General features: G+C 40.8%; 1 protein-coding gene across 3 annotated transcripts; it reads right to left on the reverse strand.

The window, feature by feature from the left end:
* Positions 1–7302: 7302 nt before the first annotated feature.
* Positions 7303–21920, reverse strand: LOC121954777 (zinc finger CCCH domain-containing protein 6). Of its 3 annotated transcripts, none has more exons than XM_042502474.1 (12): positions 21780–21920; positions 17926–18145; positions 17685–17795; positions 17359–17593; positions 17100–17242; positions 16011–16139; positions 15788–15902; positions 15571–15680; positions 15243–15469; positions 14735–15144; positions 14459–14641; positions 7303–10867 (listed from the first exon to the last, which is right to left on the reverse strand). In XM_042502474.1, exons 1-12 carry the CDS (start codon positions 21815–21817, stop codon positions 9369–9371), a joined length of 3420 nt encoding a protein of 1139 aa, XP_042358408.1. In that variant the 5' UTR covers positions 21818–21920; the 3' UTR covers positions 7303–9368. The 3 variants fall into 3 exon arrangements, with proteins under 3 accessions (XP_042358408.1, XP_042358407.1, XP_042358406.1); XM_042502473.1 differs by having other exon boundaries at positions 21692–21920; XM_042502472.1 differs by having other exon boundaries at positions 21486–21920.
* Positions 21921–22064: the final 144 nt, after the last annotated feature.

The following is a 22064-nucleotide window of genomic DNA, read 5'->3' on the forward strand; positions in this document are numbered from 1 at the left end:
ATAGTCCGTCGTCCAAAATATGAAAAAGAAAGCCATACTGTAGCATGGCATATAAAATATGATAAAGAAAAAAAAACATACTATAGTATGTTGTCCAAAATATGATAAAAATGTCATATTATAACTGTATACAAAAATCTGAAAAAAGAGGTTTCTCTATAGCATTTCATCCAAAATATTAAATAAGTCATACTATAGCGCGGCATCAAAAATATGATAAAAAAGTCAAAGTATAGTACTTAAAAAAAAAAAAAAAAAGTCATACTATATGATGTTGTGTAAAATATGATTTAAAAAAGTCATGCTGTAGTCTGTCGTCTGATTTATGATTAAAAAAAAAATACTATAGCATGTCATTCAAAACATCAGCACTCTGTCAGGTGCCTGTTCAACCACACCTAGTGTTGTTGATCTCCCATTTTTGCTAAACCTGCTTAACAAAATGAGAAATTAGCCAAAATTATGACAGTGAAAATAATAATAAAGTAATTAATAAAGTAATCATTAATTATAGTACATTCTGCTTAGGGCAGTAGTGCCACTGCAGCTTTGCATACACAACAACTCTACACCAGGTGAGGTTATGTGTGTGTTTGGTCAGGTGACCTAGTTGCTATGAAACACTTACACCAAGCATAAGCTCCTTTGTGGAGCACAATCTATTATTAATACAGCTACCACAGTGAAAACAGCAGGGACACTTCATCATTTGCTCTTTTTCTTTTGACCAGAGAGAATCACTCTCTACACTATGTCCTCGTTACTTGACCATGGGTCGATCAGGACTGCAGAGGTGGAAAAGGTGGTTGCACCAATAGCAAGTAATTTATGCCACATGGTGCTGCTGTGTGACAGTGCGGAGGAACCTGAGCAGTTCAGCCAGCTGGAGGGTGCAGCACAGACTGTGGCTAAAGCTACTGCGAACATGGCAGCAGTGGCCTCCAGGTGGGTACAGGGTCAAGTTTACTTAGGTAAAGAAGATATGTCTGACGTATTATCAGATTAACACCAGGCTCTTTTCTTCCAGGCAAATAATCGACACCGAGGATGAAGTTTTGCACATGGAGATGTCATTGCTTTTGGAGTCAGTCACTGTGTCTGGACAACATGTGCTGCTGGCTGCCCAGAAACTCAGCATCCAGCCCAATTTGACTGAGCACAGAGAGGAACTCATCAGTGCTACACAAAACGTCTTCCTGGGAGTAGTCAAAGTAAAGTATTCTTTTTCTTCTCATGGCTTCAAGTATATTACTAAATATACCATTCAATATAAGACATCACACTATTAAAAATAAACAGAGATAGTGAGGGAGGAATGGCTGCAGACGCAGACTGATAAAAAGCAAAGAAAGTTTCCAACAGATTCTTCTTTCACAGCTGCATCTGCCGCTTTTTCCTAGAGGTTTCCTTAAATGGGAATACTACCTAACACATCAAAAGGCCAAACTGCTGGCTGTTTAAAATTTTACACCATGAAAACTATGCATTCCATTATCCTTGGCTTAAAATTCTAGTTAATTTAGTTAATTTGTGAGGACACTGAACTTTTTCTAATGTTAGCTTCAGACTGTATTTTATCTGTAATGTCAGTGTGCAGACGGTGCAGTTCTACACTGAGATAACATCACATGGTGTGTGACAAATTCTTCTTCTTTCTTTTCTTTGGTCGTGGGAAATGTTTTTGAGATCTGCCAAACCTATTTCAGCACACTAGAATAGCCTATCATATTTTTATACAGTGATTTGGGTAATTTTAATTTCAACATTTTCTTAAAACAACAAGCTTTTACCTTCAGAACACGCAGACATGTGAAAGCTTTGTTTCCCATCATTGTCCAGCGGTTTAAGGAAAGATTGCAAAATGATCTGGGACTTAATCTTAACCCATAATTTCTGTTTTTGGAATATTATTTACTCACAGTGTAAAGCAAGTCGTGGTCATGGCAACACAAGGGCCTTTCAATTCATCAGTGTTTGACTTATGTGCATACAAGCCTAGTTTTTTTTCTAGGTTTAGTCACTGAATTAAGTACGTGGCATTATTGCATGATTAGGTAATATCTAGTATTACTTCATAGGAATACAAGCAACACGTGTAACAAGACTAAGAGTCTGCCATGGCAGCTTTATGTGAGGCTAATGTTAGTATGCTAACATGCTCACAATGACAATACTAACATGCAGGTATAATTTCTACCATGTTCTCCATCTTAGTTTAACATGTTAGCATGCTAACATTTGCTAATTGGCGCTAAAGTTAAAGTTGCAGCTAAGACTGCTAGGTATATCATTCGTTTTGCAGGAATTTTGTCATTTGCCACCACTTAAGTATTTAGCACGTTATTTTCACCTTATTCAGGGGACATGAACAAATCTAAACAAAATTTTGTGTCAATCCATCCCACAGTTGTAAAGACATTTTACCTAAAGCCAAAAATATCAACCTCACGGTGGCAGTAGAGAAAAAGTCAGAGGATCATTAAAGTCAGTTTTCATCATCCACTGGGAACCATGAATGTTGCCAAATGTCATGCTAATTTATCCAGTAGTTATTGAGATATTTCAGTCGAAATTATGACTGACAGGCAGCGTAGCCCTCCACAGTTTCATGCTGCTAACATGGCTAAAAAGCATAACAAACAAGCATTAAGAAGTACCCTCATCTGTCTCCCTGTTCATAGGTTCTGCTAGTGGAAGACGATGCTATCGTCAGGAGAGTTGTAGCCGCTGCTGATCGAGTCTTAGAGTGCCTGTCTGAGCTCGGCTCCGCCTCAGACATCAAGTCTCTACTCAAATCTTTTCAGGTGTTTTCTGAGGCTCTGCTTCTTCTCAACAGTCTGACAGTGGAGAGAGCAAATTCCTTACAGGATCCTAGACAGACCAAACAGCTTTTTGATTCCTTGGAGACCTTGAGGAGGTGCATCTCAATGCTGCACACGGCCATGTGCACTACAATCAAACACCCTACAAGCGAGCTGGCACAGGCTGCCAAGAGGTACATTCTGGATAAGGTGCAGAGCACAGTGAGTGACATTGTTTTAACCCTGAAAAGTGAATGCCACAGTGGATCACTGGGTCCTTGTGGGTATTACACAGGAAGGAGGAACAGTCTGTTGCAGGTCCTATCTAGTTCCTCCACCTTTTCAATCAGAGGCAGCGGCTGTGACAGCATGATAAGAGATCTGGTATTTCACTGTATGGTTGTGGCAAACTCATCTCGTAAAGAGTTTCAGCAAATAGTGGTCAATCATTGTCGTCACATCCTGCAGTTCTGGTCAGACATAAAAAGGATTTCAAAGGCTTCAGAAGCTCCTGATGATTCTGAGCAATACCTTGAGAAAATCTGCACTTTGTTGGCGCAGCAAATAAAAATGCTTGACAAAGCATTGGTTACTACAGTTCTTTATCAAGTCTTGGACACATTTCTCACAGCATCTTCTTTAGTTGAGGAACTTTCAAGTGTAACAAGACAGATCCTAGTTGCACACTCTTCTACAAAGATGGATTTGAACTTCATTCAGCCACTTGTCGAGGATTTCATATCTTCCACTGATAGAATAATCCAAGTGGCAAATTTTATCTCAGCTGTGGCTATTGATGCAAAGAGTTTGGAGAATGTGGAGAATTCACGAGTATGCATCACAAGACTCAGAGCTCGGATCACACCTCTGTCACTGGAGCTGGAGGATAATTCAGTGCAGATTGTTCAAAAGCTTCATGAGGTGTGTCAACAATGGGAGGAGGACACAAGTCAGCTTCAGGATGCTCTCAGTGATGTGATGGATGTGAGGGAGTTCACAAGCATTGCTACTGAAGAGATGGCCAATGATCAGCATGGATGTGATACCGCATACAGAGAGCAAAGCTACAAACTGTTTAATGAACATGCAACAAATCTTATTTGTCACATGAAGCTGGTGGTTCACTCTGTGAGGAGGCACTTGGACAGAAGTGATAACCCTATCTACAGGAATGGCCTCCTGGTCCTGCTGAAACAGGTTCAGTCATCTCAAACCAAAGTGAGCGAGTCAGTCAGAGACATGCTTTTAGGTTCCAGTCTTAATGTGGAGGTATATTCTACCTTTTCAGACAATGTTTCCATTGCTATTCAGCATTTTAAAGTGCTCAGAAAGGGACTGGACGGCCAACTGCATCCACATCTCCTGAGCCCGCTACGAGAGGAGGCACGTCAGGATGAAATGTCACAGTCATGTGAGCTAGTCAAAGACACCTGTGAACTGAACCTGGATCATATGATAAGACACTCTCCTGTTGTGGAGGTTACAGAGAGGGATTCCCAACCCAAACACGAGGAGAACACAGAGGAGGAAACCATAGAAGCCGAACTGGCTCATAAATATGACATCAGTGATTTAAAGATCCCAGCTGTCTCCGAAGAGCCCAGACTGATCCACAAGCCCCTTGAATTTGACCTTTTACCCCTCTTGTATGAAGTTGTGACTGTGACTAAAGGGAAAGATGTGACAGTACTCAACCAGGCCTGCACTGGCGTTCTTGAGCTCTCAAACTGTTACGCTCAAGCTGCAAAGGAAGCTTTGGCCATTGTTGATGCGGCTGATTGTCAGACGTTAGAAAGTTTTAGAGCAGAGCTGGTGTCACTGACCCCGCTGCTCATCCAGACAGCTCAAGAGACGGCAATGAGCTCGGCGATGGGTACTGACAGCATCTACAAACACAGCACACAGTTTACCGACCTTATCAACAACACTCGAAAGGTTTTGCTGCCAGTAGCTGGAACCTGGTATCATACTGTTTACGCTGAGCTGCAAAGAAATCTACCAACAATGGAAGCCAGTGTTATCCAACAACTAAATGAAATGATGACGTTATGTGCTGATGTGGTCCAGCTCTTAACATCGTCTGATTTAACCTCACAAAGCGACAGTCAAGAAACATTCAGCGTTTTACACAACAAGCTAAACAAAGCCCAGAACAACACCAAGTATCTAGTAGAATTTTCCACTTCACTGGTAGGGCAGATAGATCAACTAGAGGGACGATGTATCCTCTGGGGACTATCTTTGCAGATTTTGCTGAGTTCTCTTGATAAGATTTTGGGGACGTCAACTGCAATAAACCAGTTGAGCCCTCAGAAACAGCTATCGGCATTGTTGGAGAACTCGCTTCGAATCCAGGAGGCAGCAAGGCTAACCAGCCTGAATTGTAAAAGTGTTTACAAATCAAAACAGTTAACAGGACACCAGGATGAACTAAAAACCCTCACTGAGGCCTATCTCAAAGCTGCAGAAGAGCTTGACATAATGCCAAGTGTAATGCAACTTGCAAAGTCTGAATTCTTTCAGAGACGTCTTTTGATAAAAATTAGAGTGCTCTGTGGTCATTTAAGTAAAGCAAATAAAGATTATGACACAGCACTTCAAAATATTGTCAGTATTGCTTATTTTGCTGCTGAACACTTTAGGGAGAACAATACAGAAGATGCAGTGCAGAAGTTTGACAGCGCAGCACAAACACTCGCTGAAAGCGTAAAACATGTGACCAAAAGAGTCGAGGACTGCTTACACTACGTCCGTGACCCACGTGCCCGTTCTAACCTGAGGTCCATCAACGACCACCTGTCTTTTCAGATCTCAGATATAATCAGCAGGGCGAGGCTCATGGTAGAGACTCACTACATTTGTGATACCCTCAGTCTGGATGTGCAGATACAGTGCTGGTCCGCCAAAGCTCACTATGTGGCAGAGGAGATCAGGAAGCAGGATGGGATTCACCAAGATGCTAAAGAGCACATCAGGGCCAGTTTGCAGGGCCAAGCATCTGAGGATTTCAAAGAAGTGTTGTCTACAATCCCATCAAAAGTCAAAGAAGTGGAATTTCCCTCTGACATGCTGAAGACATCATGGCTGAAAGGCAACACAGAAGGTGTAGATGCTGCAAAACCAAGTATGAACATGGCAGCTGTTGCCACATATTTGCCTGTAAATATGGAAAAAGATGTAGGTATCACATGATTAACATGATTTTAAAGTTTAGTGATTCTTTTACGTCACATAAATTCCTATTTTTCTATACAGGACTTTGCTGGGTCAGGTGCATACAAAGAGGCTGCTTCACTGACCTACGCATCCCTTTCTCTAAAGCGAGAAAGTGACCGCTGGGATCCTAAGGACAACATAATTGTCCAGGTGACCAGGAAGATGGCGGACACACTTTGTTACATGACTCAGTACCTGAAGAAGAAAGGCCCAATAGCAGTAAGAACCTTGGAGGGCACTTTATTGCCTTGATCTTGATAACTGCAGCCACTCTCATCCACAGTCATTTCTTTGTCTTTTTGTTCTTTCAGAATAAAGAGGCATTTCTCAGTGCGGCCAAAGATGTGATCTCAGACTGCCAGTCAGTAACTCATTTTGTCAGAGTTATAGCCAACCACTGCCTGGATAAACAGTGTACGGTCGAACTCTCCCTCATTGTTGAACAAATTCTCACCATCACTAACCAGCTCAACATCATCTCCAGGTCAGAAAAGTGTGGACATCAATCACATACTGAAAACTTTGTTAGAAAAAAATGATGAATAAAGGTAATGTACCAGTTTGTCTTCATGTTTACTTAGTGTCAATGCTGTAACACCTGGGTGCAAATCATCTGATGAGATTCTAGTGAAGAATGCACAAAATCTACTCCAGACGGCCCTGCGTGGGGTCCACGCTGCAGAGACGGCCTGTATCACGGTAATCTTAAATAAATCTGTAATGATACAAGGTCTTCCCCAAATACGATATACTGATAAGAGACAGCTCAAACTCTCTGTTACGTGAGCTGTCTCCTGGTTCCATTGAAGTTGCACAATCACTCTGTTGTTTCAGGGTTTGAGGCAGCCTGAGCCAAACTCAGATGGTGAGGAGGCTACAGCCTTGTGTTTCCAGTGGAGGAGGAAACTGGAGATCCATCGAGCCCAGCAGACGTCTAATCCTGAAACTGATGAACTGGGTCTGAGGAAGACTTCATCCCACCCTATAGCACCTAGTCTCGCGTTGCCTGTTGACTACAAGTGACCACGACCCCTTAAAACACAAGTAGTATTTGTGTCTCAAGAAATAGGCCTTACACACATCACATTTTTGTCTTCAATTTGAAATAATATAATGCAGAACCCACTCTGTCCATAAAGGGAGCTGTTCGCAGACTATCATGCTCAAGGACACTTCAGTAAGAAGGATGATGATTTTGTGTTAAAGCTAAATTTGATATAATGCTGACAATGCTTGTAATTTTTTTTGAGACAAGACAAACTGATGTGTGATTCTGAAATAAAACATATCATGTTTTATCTTTATTTCAGATATTCATAGTAAAATCACTGAAATGTGACAGGCATATGTGCTGTTAAAATGTCATACAGTATTATTACAACCATAACCACCAAACTGAGAGGAATAAAACAAAGCATTATTCCTTAAAACACTCAAAAACAGACTGTACAGGTGATACAAAATAGGCATTTACAATGTCAATTATGAAAATGATAAAAAAAAAGAAAGATATAGCTTAGTTTTACCCCAACACAGCTCACCTTCACAGACACAGCACTGAGCATAATACCACCTTAAACCCAAAACATTCACCCTTTGTAGAACACATAACCCAAATGAGTTAAAATCAACTCCAACAAAACATAACATGACACATAGTCAGAAATGTCATATTTATATATGTATCAATGCAATCTAACCAAGATATTTATCTCTTTGTATAGTCCACCGCTCTTTCTTATTCTGATGAAAACAAGTGAAAAACAATTTCCCTGCTATTTACAAGATTGTCATCAGTGAAGGTTTTGAGGAATTAAAATGATGAATCAAATTAAAGGAAATGTTCACCCACAAAATGATCATTTGTAATTAAGTTAACTTGAATTTGTGAAGAAAATTCCACTCCTCGACCGACAAACATATTGATTAATTAAAGACCGCCATCTCACAGAAATCTTCATATTGGAGTCTGGCTTTGAGGGGAACATACATGAGTTTCACTTTAAGGTCAATTTTAAATAGTAATATTTCAGAAAAAAAATCTTCTGTTTGGGAAATACTAAGCATACAGCCAGTTAAATGAAACTTAAATAAAACAGTACAAGAGTTTGCAAACTGCTGGTTTGATAATTTTGCTGCCATTAAACATGGTCCCCATTCATCCATATATCAATATTTTTTTCCATTTTCCTTGGAGGCATGCAAGAAAAACACAGTTTTCTTTACAAATTCGGCATAATATAGGGTGAATAATTGATATACAAATCGATTTTTTTAGGGTGAAGTATTCCATTACATTAATCAATATTACTTATTAAATTAACTGGTCGGGCTCTCAAGAAGCTGGTCATTTTGGAAGCCAAAATGACCAGCCCGAACTCTGCACACCAGAAGAAATAAGACAGCCCACGTCCGGTTGCCCGATTCAGCTAAAATTCGGGATATACAGCGCCCCAGAATTGAACCAAATAAACTGGCCTGTTTCTAGTTGCTGATACTGCCATCACTGGCTACTGCTAAGATAAATAGAAAAGCTTACAACAGTAACTTCACATCCTAAAAGCATTTAGGCCACTTAAAATCCAAAAAAGGTCCAACAATAAACAAAACACAAACTTAACGGATGCAACGTTGCAAAATGTATTCTCATCTAAGCAGGGATCTGTCTCATTTTGTAGATAATTATATTTCTGTTTTGATTATCTGACGTGATCATGAGAAAAAACAAATTGCAAACTCATATCAGGGTGTGTAATAAAAAAAATTTAAAAGTAAATATTCAAGAAAACATCTTGACCTATTGTTAAAAATCCCTTTTCATAAAAGTGAGCATAAACAGAAAGAACTCTGAATATAAAAGTGTCTTGAAATAAAAAATAAATATGAAAATACAAAAATTCTCAAGGGAACAATTCTTTTTTCGGTCGATTATTTAGTATTATCTCCCTCTGCTTGTTATATGAGTGAGTGATCTTTTCTACAGGGTGTAATGCCTGGAATTAACCCATGCGGGTAAATACTTAGTGAAAATTATATACAAGTTAACATAATTATTTTTCTGATTGTTAAAACCTACATGAAAAATACACAATGATAAAAGACCATAACATTCACACTTTCAAAACACACATTTCAGCATTAATATGATTATGTTATAAGTAACTATACACTGTGTCTGTGCACATATCTAGCATCATCTCCATACTGATAATGTGTAGCGCACTAGATAGTATGTGATTATATACAGGATCATTTATATACAGAAATAAATAGTAAAGCTAAATAAAGATTAATAGACACGTCTCATCAAAATACAAATCTTTTGCAACTTTATATATTTCCACTCTATATTTACTGACAGAAAGGAGAAGCAGTGGGATCAAAAGTCTTGAAAACATCTTTCAGCGTCCTGTCATCTGCCTCCTCCTCTGGGTCGTCCTGTTTTGCTTTTTCCTCCACATCCTCCTCCTGCTCCTTCTTTTCCTCTTGCTTCTTTTCCTCCGCCTCTTCTTGTGCTCCCGTGGAGCCCTGTCCTCCAAGTTTTGCCTGCCTGGGGTCAGTGTACTGGGGTCGGATCAGTCCGGCCAGTGCCTGGATGGGGAGGTTATGAACTGCGGGGGGTTTGACTGGTGAGGCAGGAGGCACTGTGGGAGAACTGGAAGGTGGAGGCTGATCTGAGGCGACGTCTGTGCTTTTGGTCTCTTCGAAAGAGCCACTGCGTTGGGTTGGTGAGAGCGGCGGAGTGTTGTCTTTCTTAGCTGGGAGTTTGAGTATTCCCGTCTTTTTAGGAGGCTCTGGTGGCTCCTTCTGAGCCTGCTCAGTTTGATTACGAGGATCGTACAGACTGATGCCCCCAAGGATTGTAGTGGGACTCTCCAGCCCTCCACCAGAGGACGCCAGACGGGGGGCATATGGTGGCAGCCTCTCAGGCTCTAACTTCACTTGGACAGTATGAGGAGAGGAGCTAGCACTGGCCTTCTGTAACCTGGGATCCACAACTCCTCCTCCAGAGGAGGGCACTTTCTGACCGAGCAGCTTGGAGTCCAGACTTACTGTACGCTTGAGTCTGGGGTCCAGAGTCTTCTGCTGACGTGGATCTACAGGTCTGTCCGTGGAGGATCTTGACTCTAGAGATCCAGAGGGTAATCTACTCATACGGTCCTTCAAACGTGCAGCGACCAGTCTAGGGTCAGTCGGTGGGGGGCTAGAGACGGGAGGATGGTCAGACAGGCTTGTTCGGTTCATCTGAGCATCTGCAATTAGAGGTGGAAGGGGCAGGTTGATGGAGTGTTCCTGTTTGGGCACCAGGGAAGGGATGAGGTCCTCAGGGGCCCACACAACTGTCTGAGCGAAGGCTGGGCGCTGAAGCAGGATGTCCACCCGGATGTGGCTGAACTGCTTTAACTGGCAACGAGGGTCACGCAGCCCCGCACCAGGGCTGGCGTCTAGAGGGATGAGAACTGCTTTATCCCTGAGCTCCCTCTCTCCCTCATCATCCTCGTCTCCTGCAGGAGGCTTCTGAGGAACAGGGTGGCTCTGCTGGCGGTATGAACTCTGCTCCATGGGTCTCATCTTCCTAGGGTCTCTGGAGAACCGTGGGTCGGCGCCTCCATCTGACTCCTTTTTCATCTCTGTGGGTCGCTGTCGAGGGTCTGTTTTCACACGGGGATCAGTGGGTGGCGCCCTCTCCTTCAAAAGTCGAGGGTCACCCAGCGCTGGAGCCACTGGGGCAGCCTGGGGGGGCTTGGACTGAGACTGCTGCATCTCATTTTGCTTCTTGAGAGTTTTGAGGATGGAGGAAACACAGCTTCCGTCCTCCTCATCACTTGAGTACCAGTTTGTAGTTTCATCTGTAAAAGAAGATTAAATCACACTAAAAATGTTCGTTCTCTAAAGTCCTATTTGAATGGGACTGGTATTACCAGGTGACCTCATGTGATTTAGAAATTATCCCCCCTACATGTTTCGTGCTCCGCATTTGCATGGGACAAGGGGAGTCTGTATTTCATTCAAATTTTATTCATTTTATTTAAATTTCCAAATATTATAGACATGATGCACACTGTCATTTGTAACTCTCAACACAATGGGCGTCATGCAGCAACGTTCTCTTAAATTTCTTTTATATTTTCTCTTACTATTTTGGTAAGAGAAAAAATAAGAGAAATAAAAAAGGTACAAGGTACAATGTACAAGGTAGATTTGTCGTATTCTTAAACATTGTTTAAGAAGAAATGAAATTAAAGTTGACTCTAAATCCTGCAACATCTTTCTGGCGTTAAAGGAGGAGTTGAGGAGTCTCACAGCCTGGGGAAAGAAGCTGCTCCGTAGTCTGGTTGTTCGGCAGCAAATACTCCTGTATCTTTTCCCAGATGGCAGCAGGGTGTACAGACTGTGGCTGGGGTGTCTGCTGTCTTTCAGTATCCTTTGGGCTCTGTGCAGACACCTCACTTCACAGAGGTCACTGATGCTCTGTAGATGGGAACCTGTGATGTTCTGGGCGGTTTTACTCACCCGTTGAACCATGCCATGTCTTGATGTTTCCAGTCAGTATGCTTTCTGTTGCTCCTCTGTAGGAGTTAACCAGGATTGTGCCTTGGAAGTTTCTGTAGGAAGTAGAGCCTTTTCTGTACTTTTTTATTTTAACCTGGGTGTTTATGTGTGATGACCAAAATAGGTTCTCAGTGATGGTAATTCAAAGGAACCTATGGCTGTTCACCTGCTCCACCTCAGCTCCACTGATATGGACAGGGGTGTGTGTCTTTGCCTCCTCCTTTCTAAAATCAGTCATCAGCTCCTTGGTTTTACTAATGTTGAGCAGTAGGTTGTTCTCTGTGCACCACTCTGCAAGATTGTCGTCTTCCTTCGGTATGAATTCTCATCGTTGTTTGTAATACGACCAATTATGGTGGTGTCGTCCGCACACTTCACAATAGAGTTCTCCTGAAGTCTGGGAGTGCAGTCATGAGTGTACAGTGTGAACAGGAGGGGGTGAGCACACAGCCCTGGGGGGCTCCAGTGTTGAGCACTAACTTAGAGAAGGTGTGACTGCCAATTCGAGATGGAAGTCTATGTGACAAAGTCCAGTATCAAGTTGCAGAGTGTTGTACTGAAGCCCAGAGTATTACGTTTTCCAATCAGCTTCATGGGACAGATTGTGTTGAATGCTGAGCTGAAGTCAACAAACAACTGAGTGAAGAGCAGTAGATATGGCATCCTCTGTGGATCTGTTGGTTCTGAAAGCATACTGGTGAGGGTCCAGGCTGGCAGGGATGTTGTCTTTGATGTGCTAGAGAACCAGTTTCCCATAGCGCTTTATCGGGGTCGGGGTAAGAGCCACAGGGCAGTAGTCATTATATATAGATATATCTATATATATATCATTAACTAGCTGATCAGAAGTTTTTAATGCATGTCCAGGAATGTTGTCTGGACCGACAGACTTGTTTATATCCACTCTCAGCAGGAGTTACCTCACATCTGCTGTGGTCACTGAGAGGGGCCGGTCCTCTGGAGGTGGAGTAGACTTCACAGCTGAGTCCTTGGTGAAGAGGTCAAAGCGAGCGTAAAATCTGTTCAACTCATCCGGCACTGGGACCTCACATATGATGGGGGTGCTCCTGCTTTTGTAACCTGTGACATTTTGGATCGCCTGTCACATATCTTTAGTACTGTTGCAGTCTGACTCCAGTCTCTGCTGGATGATGCACCAAACACTCTTAACCACCGAAATCTGCTGTTACCCTGGTGTGCTCAATGATGAATCCCACTTGATCGTAGGTCACCTACTTGCACAGGTAATGCCTCCTTAACACTATGTAAGGGCAGGTTTTGTGCTGTGTGCAAATACTTGGCACAAGGCCAATACTGGAGAAATCACACCAAAAAAGGTTGTAAGGAGAAGAAGAATTTTTGCAGTAGTGAAACTGATGCAGGCTTAAATCTGTTAAATAAACTTCATTTCAGGATGATGCATTTAGGTATTAAAAGTAAAAGTACACATGCAAAAAGGTTTAAATAAATTTAATAAATCAAAATAATTAAAAGAAAAAAAGAGCAAATCCTCATACATAGAGTATATATGAGATCTGGAACCATGAAATGTTTTTTTGTATGAAAAACGACTTACACAAAATAAATAGTTGCCAATTAATTTTGCAATTAATCGACAAATTCTTTCAGCTGCACATGCACATATTTTTATATTTTTGCTTTGTGTGAAAAAATCTTTATTTGTAAAGTAGTTATCTAACCATAGTAGTGGAGTAAACAGTACAGTATTTCCCTCTGAAGTGTAGTGGAGTAGAAGTGAACAGTGGCATGAGATTAAGATAATCAAGTGATGTAAAAGTAACCTCAGATTTGTACTTTAGTATAGTATTTGACTAAATGTACTTAATTACAGTTGGACAACAATTTGTGACCTGTGAAAACAAAATGTTTTTCTCTTATCTCAGAGCAAGTGCTCTGGACCACTCTTAAAATTTCTCTTACCTAAGAGAAAAGAAAAAATAAGAACACATTGGTGAATACCAAAAATCAGTAGGTACTAACAAAATAAGAACAATTGCTGGATACAAGAAAAAATAAGAGAAAATTCATTTGTATAGAGTTTCTTGCATGAGGCCCAATGTCACGTTATTCATTGCATCATCTTTCGAGATTTCACTCTTCTGATGGATTTAAGCTTGCTTTTTCTGTGAATAAGTCACCATGCCGTTTAACGATACGAGCCTCCTACACTCATAATGCTGTCAAAACTTTTATAAATAATTGCCCATGAAGCCTCCATAATTTTCGAGAGGAACAAAGGCACAGAGAAAACAAATAAATAAATAAATACAATGCATAAGATGCAGATTTGCAAGGGAGTAATATCATCACATGAACTCTAATATGATGGGTAATTTGTGGCGGAATATTTCACTTCACAAATTAGTCATGAAGATTTACACAGGATTAAAATCACAGATGACGTCCACAGTTTTTACAAATATTAGAGGTCTCCAGGTAATACTAGTTCAGTGTGATTAAGGCTTTAAAGTATATCTGTAAATTGTCTGTGTATCAACATCAAGGTTCAAGGTTCTTTCAGTGCATGTTGACACATAAAAAGAAGAAAACTAGTCACTCAGGTCCAGCAGCATATGCAAGAGTAACAAAATACGAAAGACTTGCTTATTAAATACATAAATAATACAAGAAATAACTTCATGCCTGAGATTTATGACCAAAAACAGAGCAGCATGTGAAAAACAGAGCAGAATCATAACAGCAGTAACAGCTTGTCACACACATGGTTTGTGACAAGAGGCATGTTCACGGATTTGGTTCGAAAAGGTCATTTTAGATTGGGGTGATGGATTTTACTTTTTTGTTTTTTTTTAAATCTTAATTCTACAATGATTAATTCAACCAGCTTCTTGTCCGTGTGCACTTACCTCTGTTTGCATTATCATCCTGGCCCTCTGCTCTCTGTGGCTCAGTCCCCTGCGGGTGTGACTCTTGTTGTTGCTGCGTCAGGTGTAAAAAGATGGCCTTCTGCACTGCTGGTGGTAAAGACTGCAACTGGGACTCTGCACCCATCTGCTGCAGGTTCTGCATGAAGGCTACGCTGGGGTCTACTACATTAAAAATCAAAAAAAAATTGCCATCTCAGTAATGGTTTCAAAAAAAAAAAAAACCTAATTGGATAATAAGATTATTATAATACGGACCTTGTTGACCCATGGTCTGATTTCGAAGGAGGTTGCTGAAGAACTCTACTGGGTTCTGACCCAATGATGGAAAAGGAAAGAGACTTTGCAGCATCTGTAGATCTGGCATAGGAGGGAACGGAGGTCTCTGCATGTTCATCTGAGGGTTGAGATTGGGTCGGTTTCCATGGAAGGGTGGGGGTTGACCAGGGGGGATCGATGGCTGCATTGGAAATCCTGATGGTGGGTGCTGTCCTGGGGGACTTTGTGGCATTGGTGGTCCTGTGGGGTGACCCACAGGAGGTGATCCAGGGGGAGGAACAGGAGGAGCAGAAGGGCCTGAAGGCACCATGCCTGCACTCTGTGGGTCCTCTGAGCCTCCACTAAACTGACCGGTGTCTTCACCTTGATTCTGGGAGTAGCTGGATCCACTGAAAAAATAATGAGCACAATAAGATTGGGAGATTGGGATAAAAAATCTAACTCTTTAGAGTTGGATTTGCATTTGATCACAGATTATTTTAGTTACCTCAGAGCAATTTTCTGTGCCAAGTCTACAGTTGGTTGGACCTTGATTTCGAACAGGGAGGGGATCTTCTTCCCTGCTTGGCTTGAGTCTGTAGGGCTGCTCTGACCAGGTGTGGGCAGCAAACCCACCCCAGGAGGAGGCTTCGGAAGTGGGGCAATACCCTGCTTTCTCAGATCCTCCAACTCCAACTCGTCCTCACGGGCGTTCTCCTCCTCGGTGTTAATTATCTGATAAATGAGTCAGGAAGCAGAAATAAGACAATGATTGACCATTAGAGCTGAGAATCACTTGGCATAGAGATGATAATTTTTCCTTCTTTTTGTTTTACCTTATCAAGCAACTCCTTGGTGACATCGTTCAAAGCCTCATGGGAGAATTTGCAGTTATCCCCTTGATAACATTTGGCTCCGGTATGAAAGAACTTGCACGGGTATTCATGTGCAATCACAGGTTAGGGAACAGGACTAATTAAAAGCTGTAATGAGATTTAACTGAATTGTGCAATTACACAACTGTGATTAAAAAGCCTTGTTAGTGAAGGATATTGTGCATGTAAATGCAATTATCTCCTTTGCTGCAGTATCCTTGGAGATAAAATTTGCAAAGTTCCTTTTTCTTATCTGGTACGACGAGCTCATGTTCAAACTTGCACTGTTCCCCCTGTACGAGAAAAAAAAAAGAGATTTTATCTTTCAGGTAGAGAAGTGTTTTTACAATTATTTAGCGTGCACTGTTTAAACAAGTAAAAGAACATTAGCGTTGCTATACCTTGATGCATCGACCCTCCAGGAAATACTTGCAGATGTATCGGCCATTGTGTTCGACTGTGTGCTGATTGATAAACTCTTTGCTCATAATTGGCCGTTTCTTCTGATAACCAGAGGAATTTTTTCCTTCCTGTGACACAAAATAAACAACAAATATGGTCTTAGTTTTGTCTTTTTCCCCAAATAATGTCATAATGTATAGTTAAAATATGTACAGCACAAAGCTGAAAGGTACAGTCAAAAGTGGAAACATAGATCACTCTATCACATATGTTTTGTCAATTTTTTATTCAAAATCTTTTCAAGAAATGTATAGAAATATGCTAGAAATATCCATAGAACCTTTTCACGTAATAGAAATATTTTTTAGCACGGTACAATGGGATCTACATCTCAGTCAATATGGCAAAGAGATGATAGCCTTTGCTATGCTCCAAGTCTGGAAACGTACACTGCTTGACTTGAAATAAAGGTTTTCCTCCAACTTTCAAGCTATAGATTAGAGATCTTATACATTATCTGACCCAAGAAAAAAATCATTTATGCTTCAAAAGGGTGTGCCTTCAACTTTAACACCATTTAGCAACCAGTTCTGGATCATGTAGAAAAGATGTTCATTTCCCCACCCCATCTTTTATTTCTTTTGCCCCCTGCTTTTTGTGTCCATTGTGTCTTTATAAATCATTTACCATATTCACTATTGAACTTTTGCTTTGATATGTCATATTGTAAATCTGTAAGGGTGCAATAGGTAAGGGTTACATGTGGATTTTGTTAAAATATATTAAACAGAATTTCAAATTGTATTTTGTGAAACCAAAAAAACTAAAAGAAAAAAAGCTTTGATACTTTGAGTAATAACAGATGCTGACAATCTTAAAAAATAAAAAGATTGTTTCGTGCTGTGCATTAACAGACAAAACAACTCCAAAAAAACAGTAAAAATACGTACAGTACTTTCGCTTGATTCCTCATGACTGATATAATATTAATGTAATTACTGAGGTGCAGTTGTGGCTCGGTATGATTATGAGAGTATGATATTCATCTAATATAATACATCTGGCTGAATTTTCAGGGGCAAACTTACAGGCACCATGTCGTCCATGCCCTGGTCTCCTCCTCTACCACGTCCACGTCCTCCCCAGGGTTTGCCCTTTAGTTTCTTGTTCTTGTTGAGCATCCCACGTCCTCTTCCTGGTCCGCTCCCTCTGCCCCTTCCTCTCTGCCCAACTGAAAAAGACATTTTGATCAAACATAAAACACAAAAAACATTATCAATCACCGTAAACCTACATAATCAAGGAGTAATGTGATATCAAGTGTTTGAATCTGAAAAGCACTCATACACTGCTGTTGTTTCATCCCCCTCATGCTTCCTCTCTTCATCTGCTCTTTAGCATGGCGTCCCTTGCCCTGACTCTGGGGATCTTTTGACGGATACTCGTCATCTTCGTAATCATCCTCCTCTTCATCGTAGTCATACTTGTCATCACTGTAGTCGCTGTATTTGTCAAAATCACTGCTCTTGTGCGGCGGGGACTTCTGGGAGTTGCCGTGACCTCCCTTTGAATCCCGTCCGTGCTGGCAAGTCAGCAATCACAGAGGAAAAAAGGTCACACAATACTGTTTTTATGAATATTAAGCTTCAACATGCCAGTGGTGGAAAACTCACCTGTGAGGACGAGCCATCAAATCCCTGACTCTTCCGGTTTTTGGGTCGTTCAGGTCGGTCATAGTCAGAGTCATAGCTGTCAGAGCTGGAACTGCTGGAGGGGGAGTGGTGCTGAAGAGAGGGAATAAAGGGGAAAAAAAAACATTTAAAGTTAATTTTGAATAAACCAAACTAGTTCCTAACTTCAATGCAGTAGTAGAAAGACATATTGACCAGTAATAACGAATCGGTTGCATCTTACTTTTTGTCTGTCACGCCTCCTTCTTTTAGACCTCCTCTTTTCTCTGGTCTTTTTGTATCTTTTCCTGGAGTGCCTGTGAGTCTTCTCTTCTTTCTCTTTAGCTTTTTCTTTTTCCTTCTCTTTCTCTTTGTCTTCATTCACCTCTGTTGCCTCTTTGTTTTCCTCCTCAATTCCGATCCCTTCATCATCTATTTCTCCATCTTCCAGTTCACCATCCTCTCTAAAAAGAGGAAAAAAGTCAGCACTGTGAGTGTCGGAGTTTATACACTGTATTTTGACAGCCTCGAATATCATTAAAATGCTTTTGCATTTTTATGCAGAGCCAGGATCTAGAATCACCTGCTGCAATAAATTAATAAGAAATAAAAATATAATTACACTAAAACTGACATAATGTCTTTTCCCTTCATTTGGAGCTGAGTACCAAATATCATGCCAGGCAGTTTTCAATAAACCCTGAATGTTTCCTGTTTTAAAAACATCCTGTCATTAATTCAAGACTCAGATCTGATTTCCTATGAACCAATGTGAGGTTATTCATGAAAGACAAATTAAATTTGGGTTGAGCAATATCCATGAAAAAGTCTGATTTCTAAAAGCAAGGTCATTCAGTTGTTTTATACAATGATGACCTGGAGTCAAAGACCAGTTAAGTGTATTTGAGGAACACAAAATCTTTATGACAGGTCCATTATTACTGTTTGGCAAAAGTAAACTATTCTTAGTTTAAAGATGGAATTTCAGCAAAAATGTGTCTGAAAGGACTGAGTACTCAGTACTCACTGAGTACTATAGAAACTCCCAAAAGGCGTAATAGTATTTGTAAATATCTAATAGCAGGGCATCTTCTCGCGAGTGTCCAGTGCTGGACACTGCAATACAAAAAAATTAATGCTTCACTTCTATTCCTTTTATGATCAGTATGTAAGCATATTTTTGTAAAGATTTTGGGCTTCCTGTCTATTACTTTGCTGCAGCACCCATGATCCCTCTGTGTCTGCAGAGGCATCATTAATGAAACATGACTGGGCTGACTGAGGTGAGTACTTCACATTAAAGGTGCAATGATTAATAGATTGTCAACTATTAGATTAATTTCCAACTAATTTAATTATTGATTTATTGGTTTGAACAATTTTATAGGAAATAAAAAGTCAAAATCCTCTGATTCCAGTTTCTTAAATGTGAGTATTTTCTGGTTTCTGTATTTTTTATGACAGTATAATGAATATCACTGGGTTGTGGACATAACAAGATTATAACATTTGGACATATTTATGCATTTTATGACATTTTATAGAACAAACAACTCATCAGTTAATCAACAGAGAAAATAATCATTGCTCCACTTCACAAACACACTGCTTTTGTAATCTGCCTTGTTTCACACAGGGGTGGTAAGGGTACAGTTATAACACTAAAGCTTGGCAAAAGCAAGCTTTTATAACACCTGCGCCAATATAAAATTATGACTATCACCGGTTGTGATTCAAATATCAAAAACTGAAATCAACACATACTGTGCTACACATACTATAGCCTAGATATTAAGTATATCAAAATATGTAAATATCAATAGTCTATCACCATTCAAGGGAAGTATTAATATCCCTTTCATACACATGAAATGTCAGCTGCTACAAAAATATGATACAGGTAGGAGCATGAAACAAAAAACATTCTGAAACAGGAAAAAGTATCCGCCCACTGATCCAGGACTGTTTTTACAGACAGCAGCTACCTCTTCTTCTCACACTAGTGCAGATCAGGCTTTAACCTGACACCCTCCACATCCAAAACCACCATGACACTGAACCAAAATGTCACTTTCATCCAGTTAAAGCCACCTCCAACAGCTGAGGCTACACCAGCTTGGGTTCCAATCAAATGCTACACCTGAGCAACAAAAATAATTGTTAATTGCAGCTCTGCTTCACAATCTCGCTGCTTTTATAATTTGCCATATTTCACAGGGGGATGTTAAGGGTACTGTTATTAAGTTAAAACACCTAAACTTGGCTTTTAAAAGCAAGCTTTTATAACACCTACTCCTACCCTATAATAATAAATGGCCATTAGAGAGCAATTATGTCATTTAAATGCATACATATAAATATAAAAGTACAACAGTGGTATATACTACCAGGTGCACTTTAAATATATTTTTTATAACGTGAAATGTCATCTACTTTAAAAATATGATGCAGGAGCATGAACGTAAACACCCTGAAAAAGGAAAGATTATCCACTGATCCAGGACTGTTTATAGGACAGCAGCTACCTCTTCCTCTGACACAGGTGCAGATTAAGCTGTAACCTGACACCCTCCACATCCAAAGCCACCATGACACTGTACCCAAACTTCACTTTTAGTCAATTTAATAGAGCCTTCAACAGCTGAGACGCTAGCTTGTGTCCAAACCAAATACTACACCTAAACACCAACTTCACAATCACCCTGCTTATATAATCTGCATTATTTCAAACAGGGGATACTAAGGGTACATTTTGAAGCATGCCTTTTTTACACCTACTCCAAACATTAAATTATGACTGTATCGGCTGTGACTATCTAAAACTGAAATCAACACATACTGCATTAGAACAGATGGCTGATACAAAGGAAATATCTCATTTAAAAATATCAATATAGATATCAAGTATGTCAAAGTATGTAAGTAAAAAAGTATGACCATAGTATATCACCATTCCAGTGCAGTGTTAATATTCTTTTCATAACAAGTAACGACAGCTGCTTTAACAACATGGTGCAAGTAGGAGTATGAAAACAAAAACACCCTAAAATGGGAAAGAACGCCCACTGATCCAAGTCTGTTTTCACAGACAGAGACCATCTCTTCCTCTGACACTAATGCAGATCAGGCTTCAATCTGACACGCTACTGTACAGAAGTGTCACTTTTAGTCCAGTTAAAGCAGCCTTCAACAGCTGAGCCGTCTGTTTCACCCAAACACCCGAACCTGAACTTGTGTTAGACAGGGAAATGACCAGGTGAAATCTTTGCTTTGACACTAGCACAACCTTGGCCCTCTTTATTCACATGGTCTGACAGCCCTGCAAGGACCTGAGACCAATCACATGGACACAGGCACGGCCTGGATCCAGCAGAGGCACATAATCTCAACCCTCAGTGAACCCTGTCTCAGCAGTACTGCCAGGTGCCCGGCAGGGGGAGCACAGCGCGAGGATGGGCGTGGCATTTACATCATAGTCATTTGCATAGTCTCCTGCAGATGGCAACAATGAAGCCAATTCATCCCAGCACCACAACAACACAAACGATGAGGTCTGCTATCTTGCATGGAAATGATCATGAATGAGTCTCGTCGACACGGTGATGGGAAATCTATTTGGACAGCGTTATTCAATTGCACCAAAGAGGCATGCAAAGATCCTTTTTAAGGGGGGAAACGGTGGTCTCTGCACCCTGCAATTCATGGTTAAAATAAAATAAGAAAACAGTAACACAAGCATGTAGACCCACAGCACTGAAACGCACAGATGAGCGTATTAAGAATTGCATAAGATTGTTACTCGACCTTTCATCCCCTGCAAGCTCAGAGTCTGTCATGTTTTTGTCAAGAACAGGGGCTGGGGGACTGGAAACAAGGCTCACAGAAGCCATTGGAAAACGGATCTGCCTCCTTTCTCTCCGGTAACGTTACAGGAGTGAATTATCTCAGTCACTCAAGGAGACGTTGGGTTGTGAGAGATGCTGGAAGATTTCAGACTGGAAAAAACTCACGGTGTTACATGTCTCGACAGAGACAGTAAACAGACACTCTCCTCTTTCATATCAATGACGTTTTAACTCTGTGAGCGCAGCTTGATACCCCGCTTTGCTAATGTCCCGTCGGTTGACAGCTGCCATGGTGAAATAGAGGAGACGGAGGGAGGAACAGACAGAAATGTAACCATGTTCGTTGATTTCAGCATCTTCATAGGCTTTCTCAACAGGGACATCATCTCAAAATGGCTTCTGAGGTCTGCAGCACATTCCTGCTCCAAGCCTTCCTCCGCGAATATATAGTCCCGTCGAGATCTATCTAACGTGAACGCAGCAAATCCCCATCAGCTATTGGTCAGACATGGCACGCGCAAAGAGCGCTGCGATTCTC

The sequence above is a fragment of the Plectropomus leopardus genome, chromosome 15, assembly GCF_008729295.1.
Source record: "Plectropomus leopardus isolate mb chromosome 15, YSFRI_Pleo_2.0, whole genome shotgun sequence".
Classification (NCBI taxonomy): Eukaryota; Metazoa; Chordata; class Actinopteri; order Perciformes; family Serranidae; genus Plectropomus; species Plectropomus leopardus.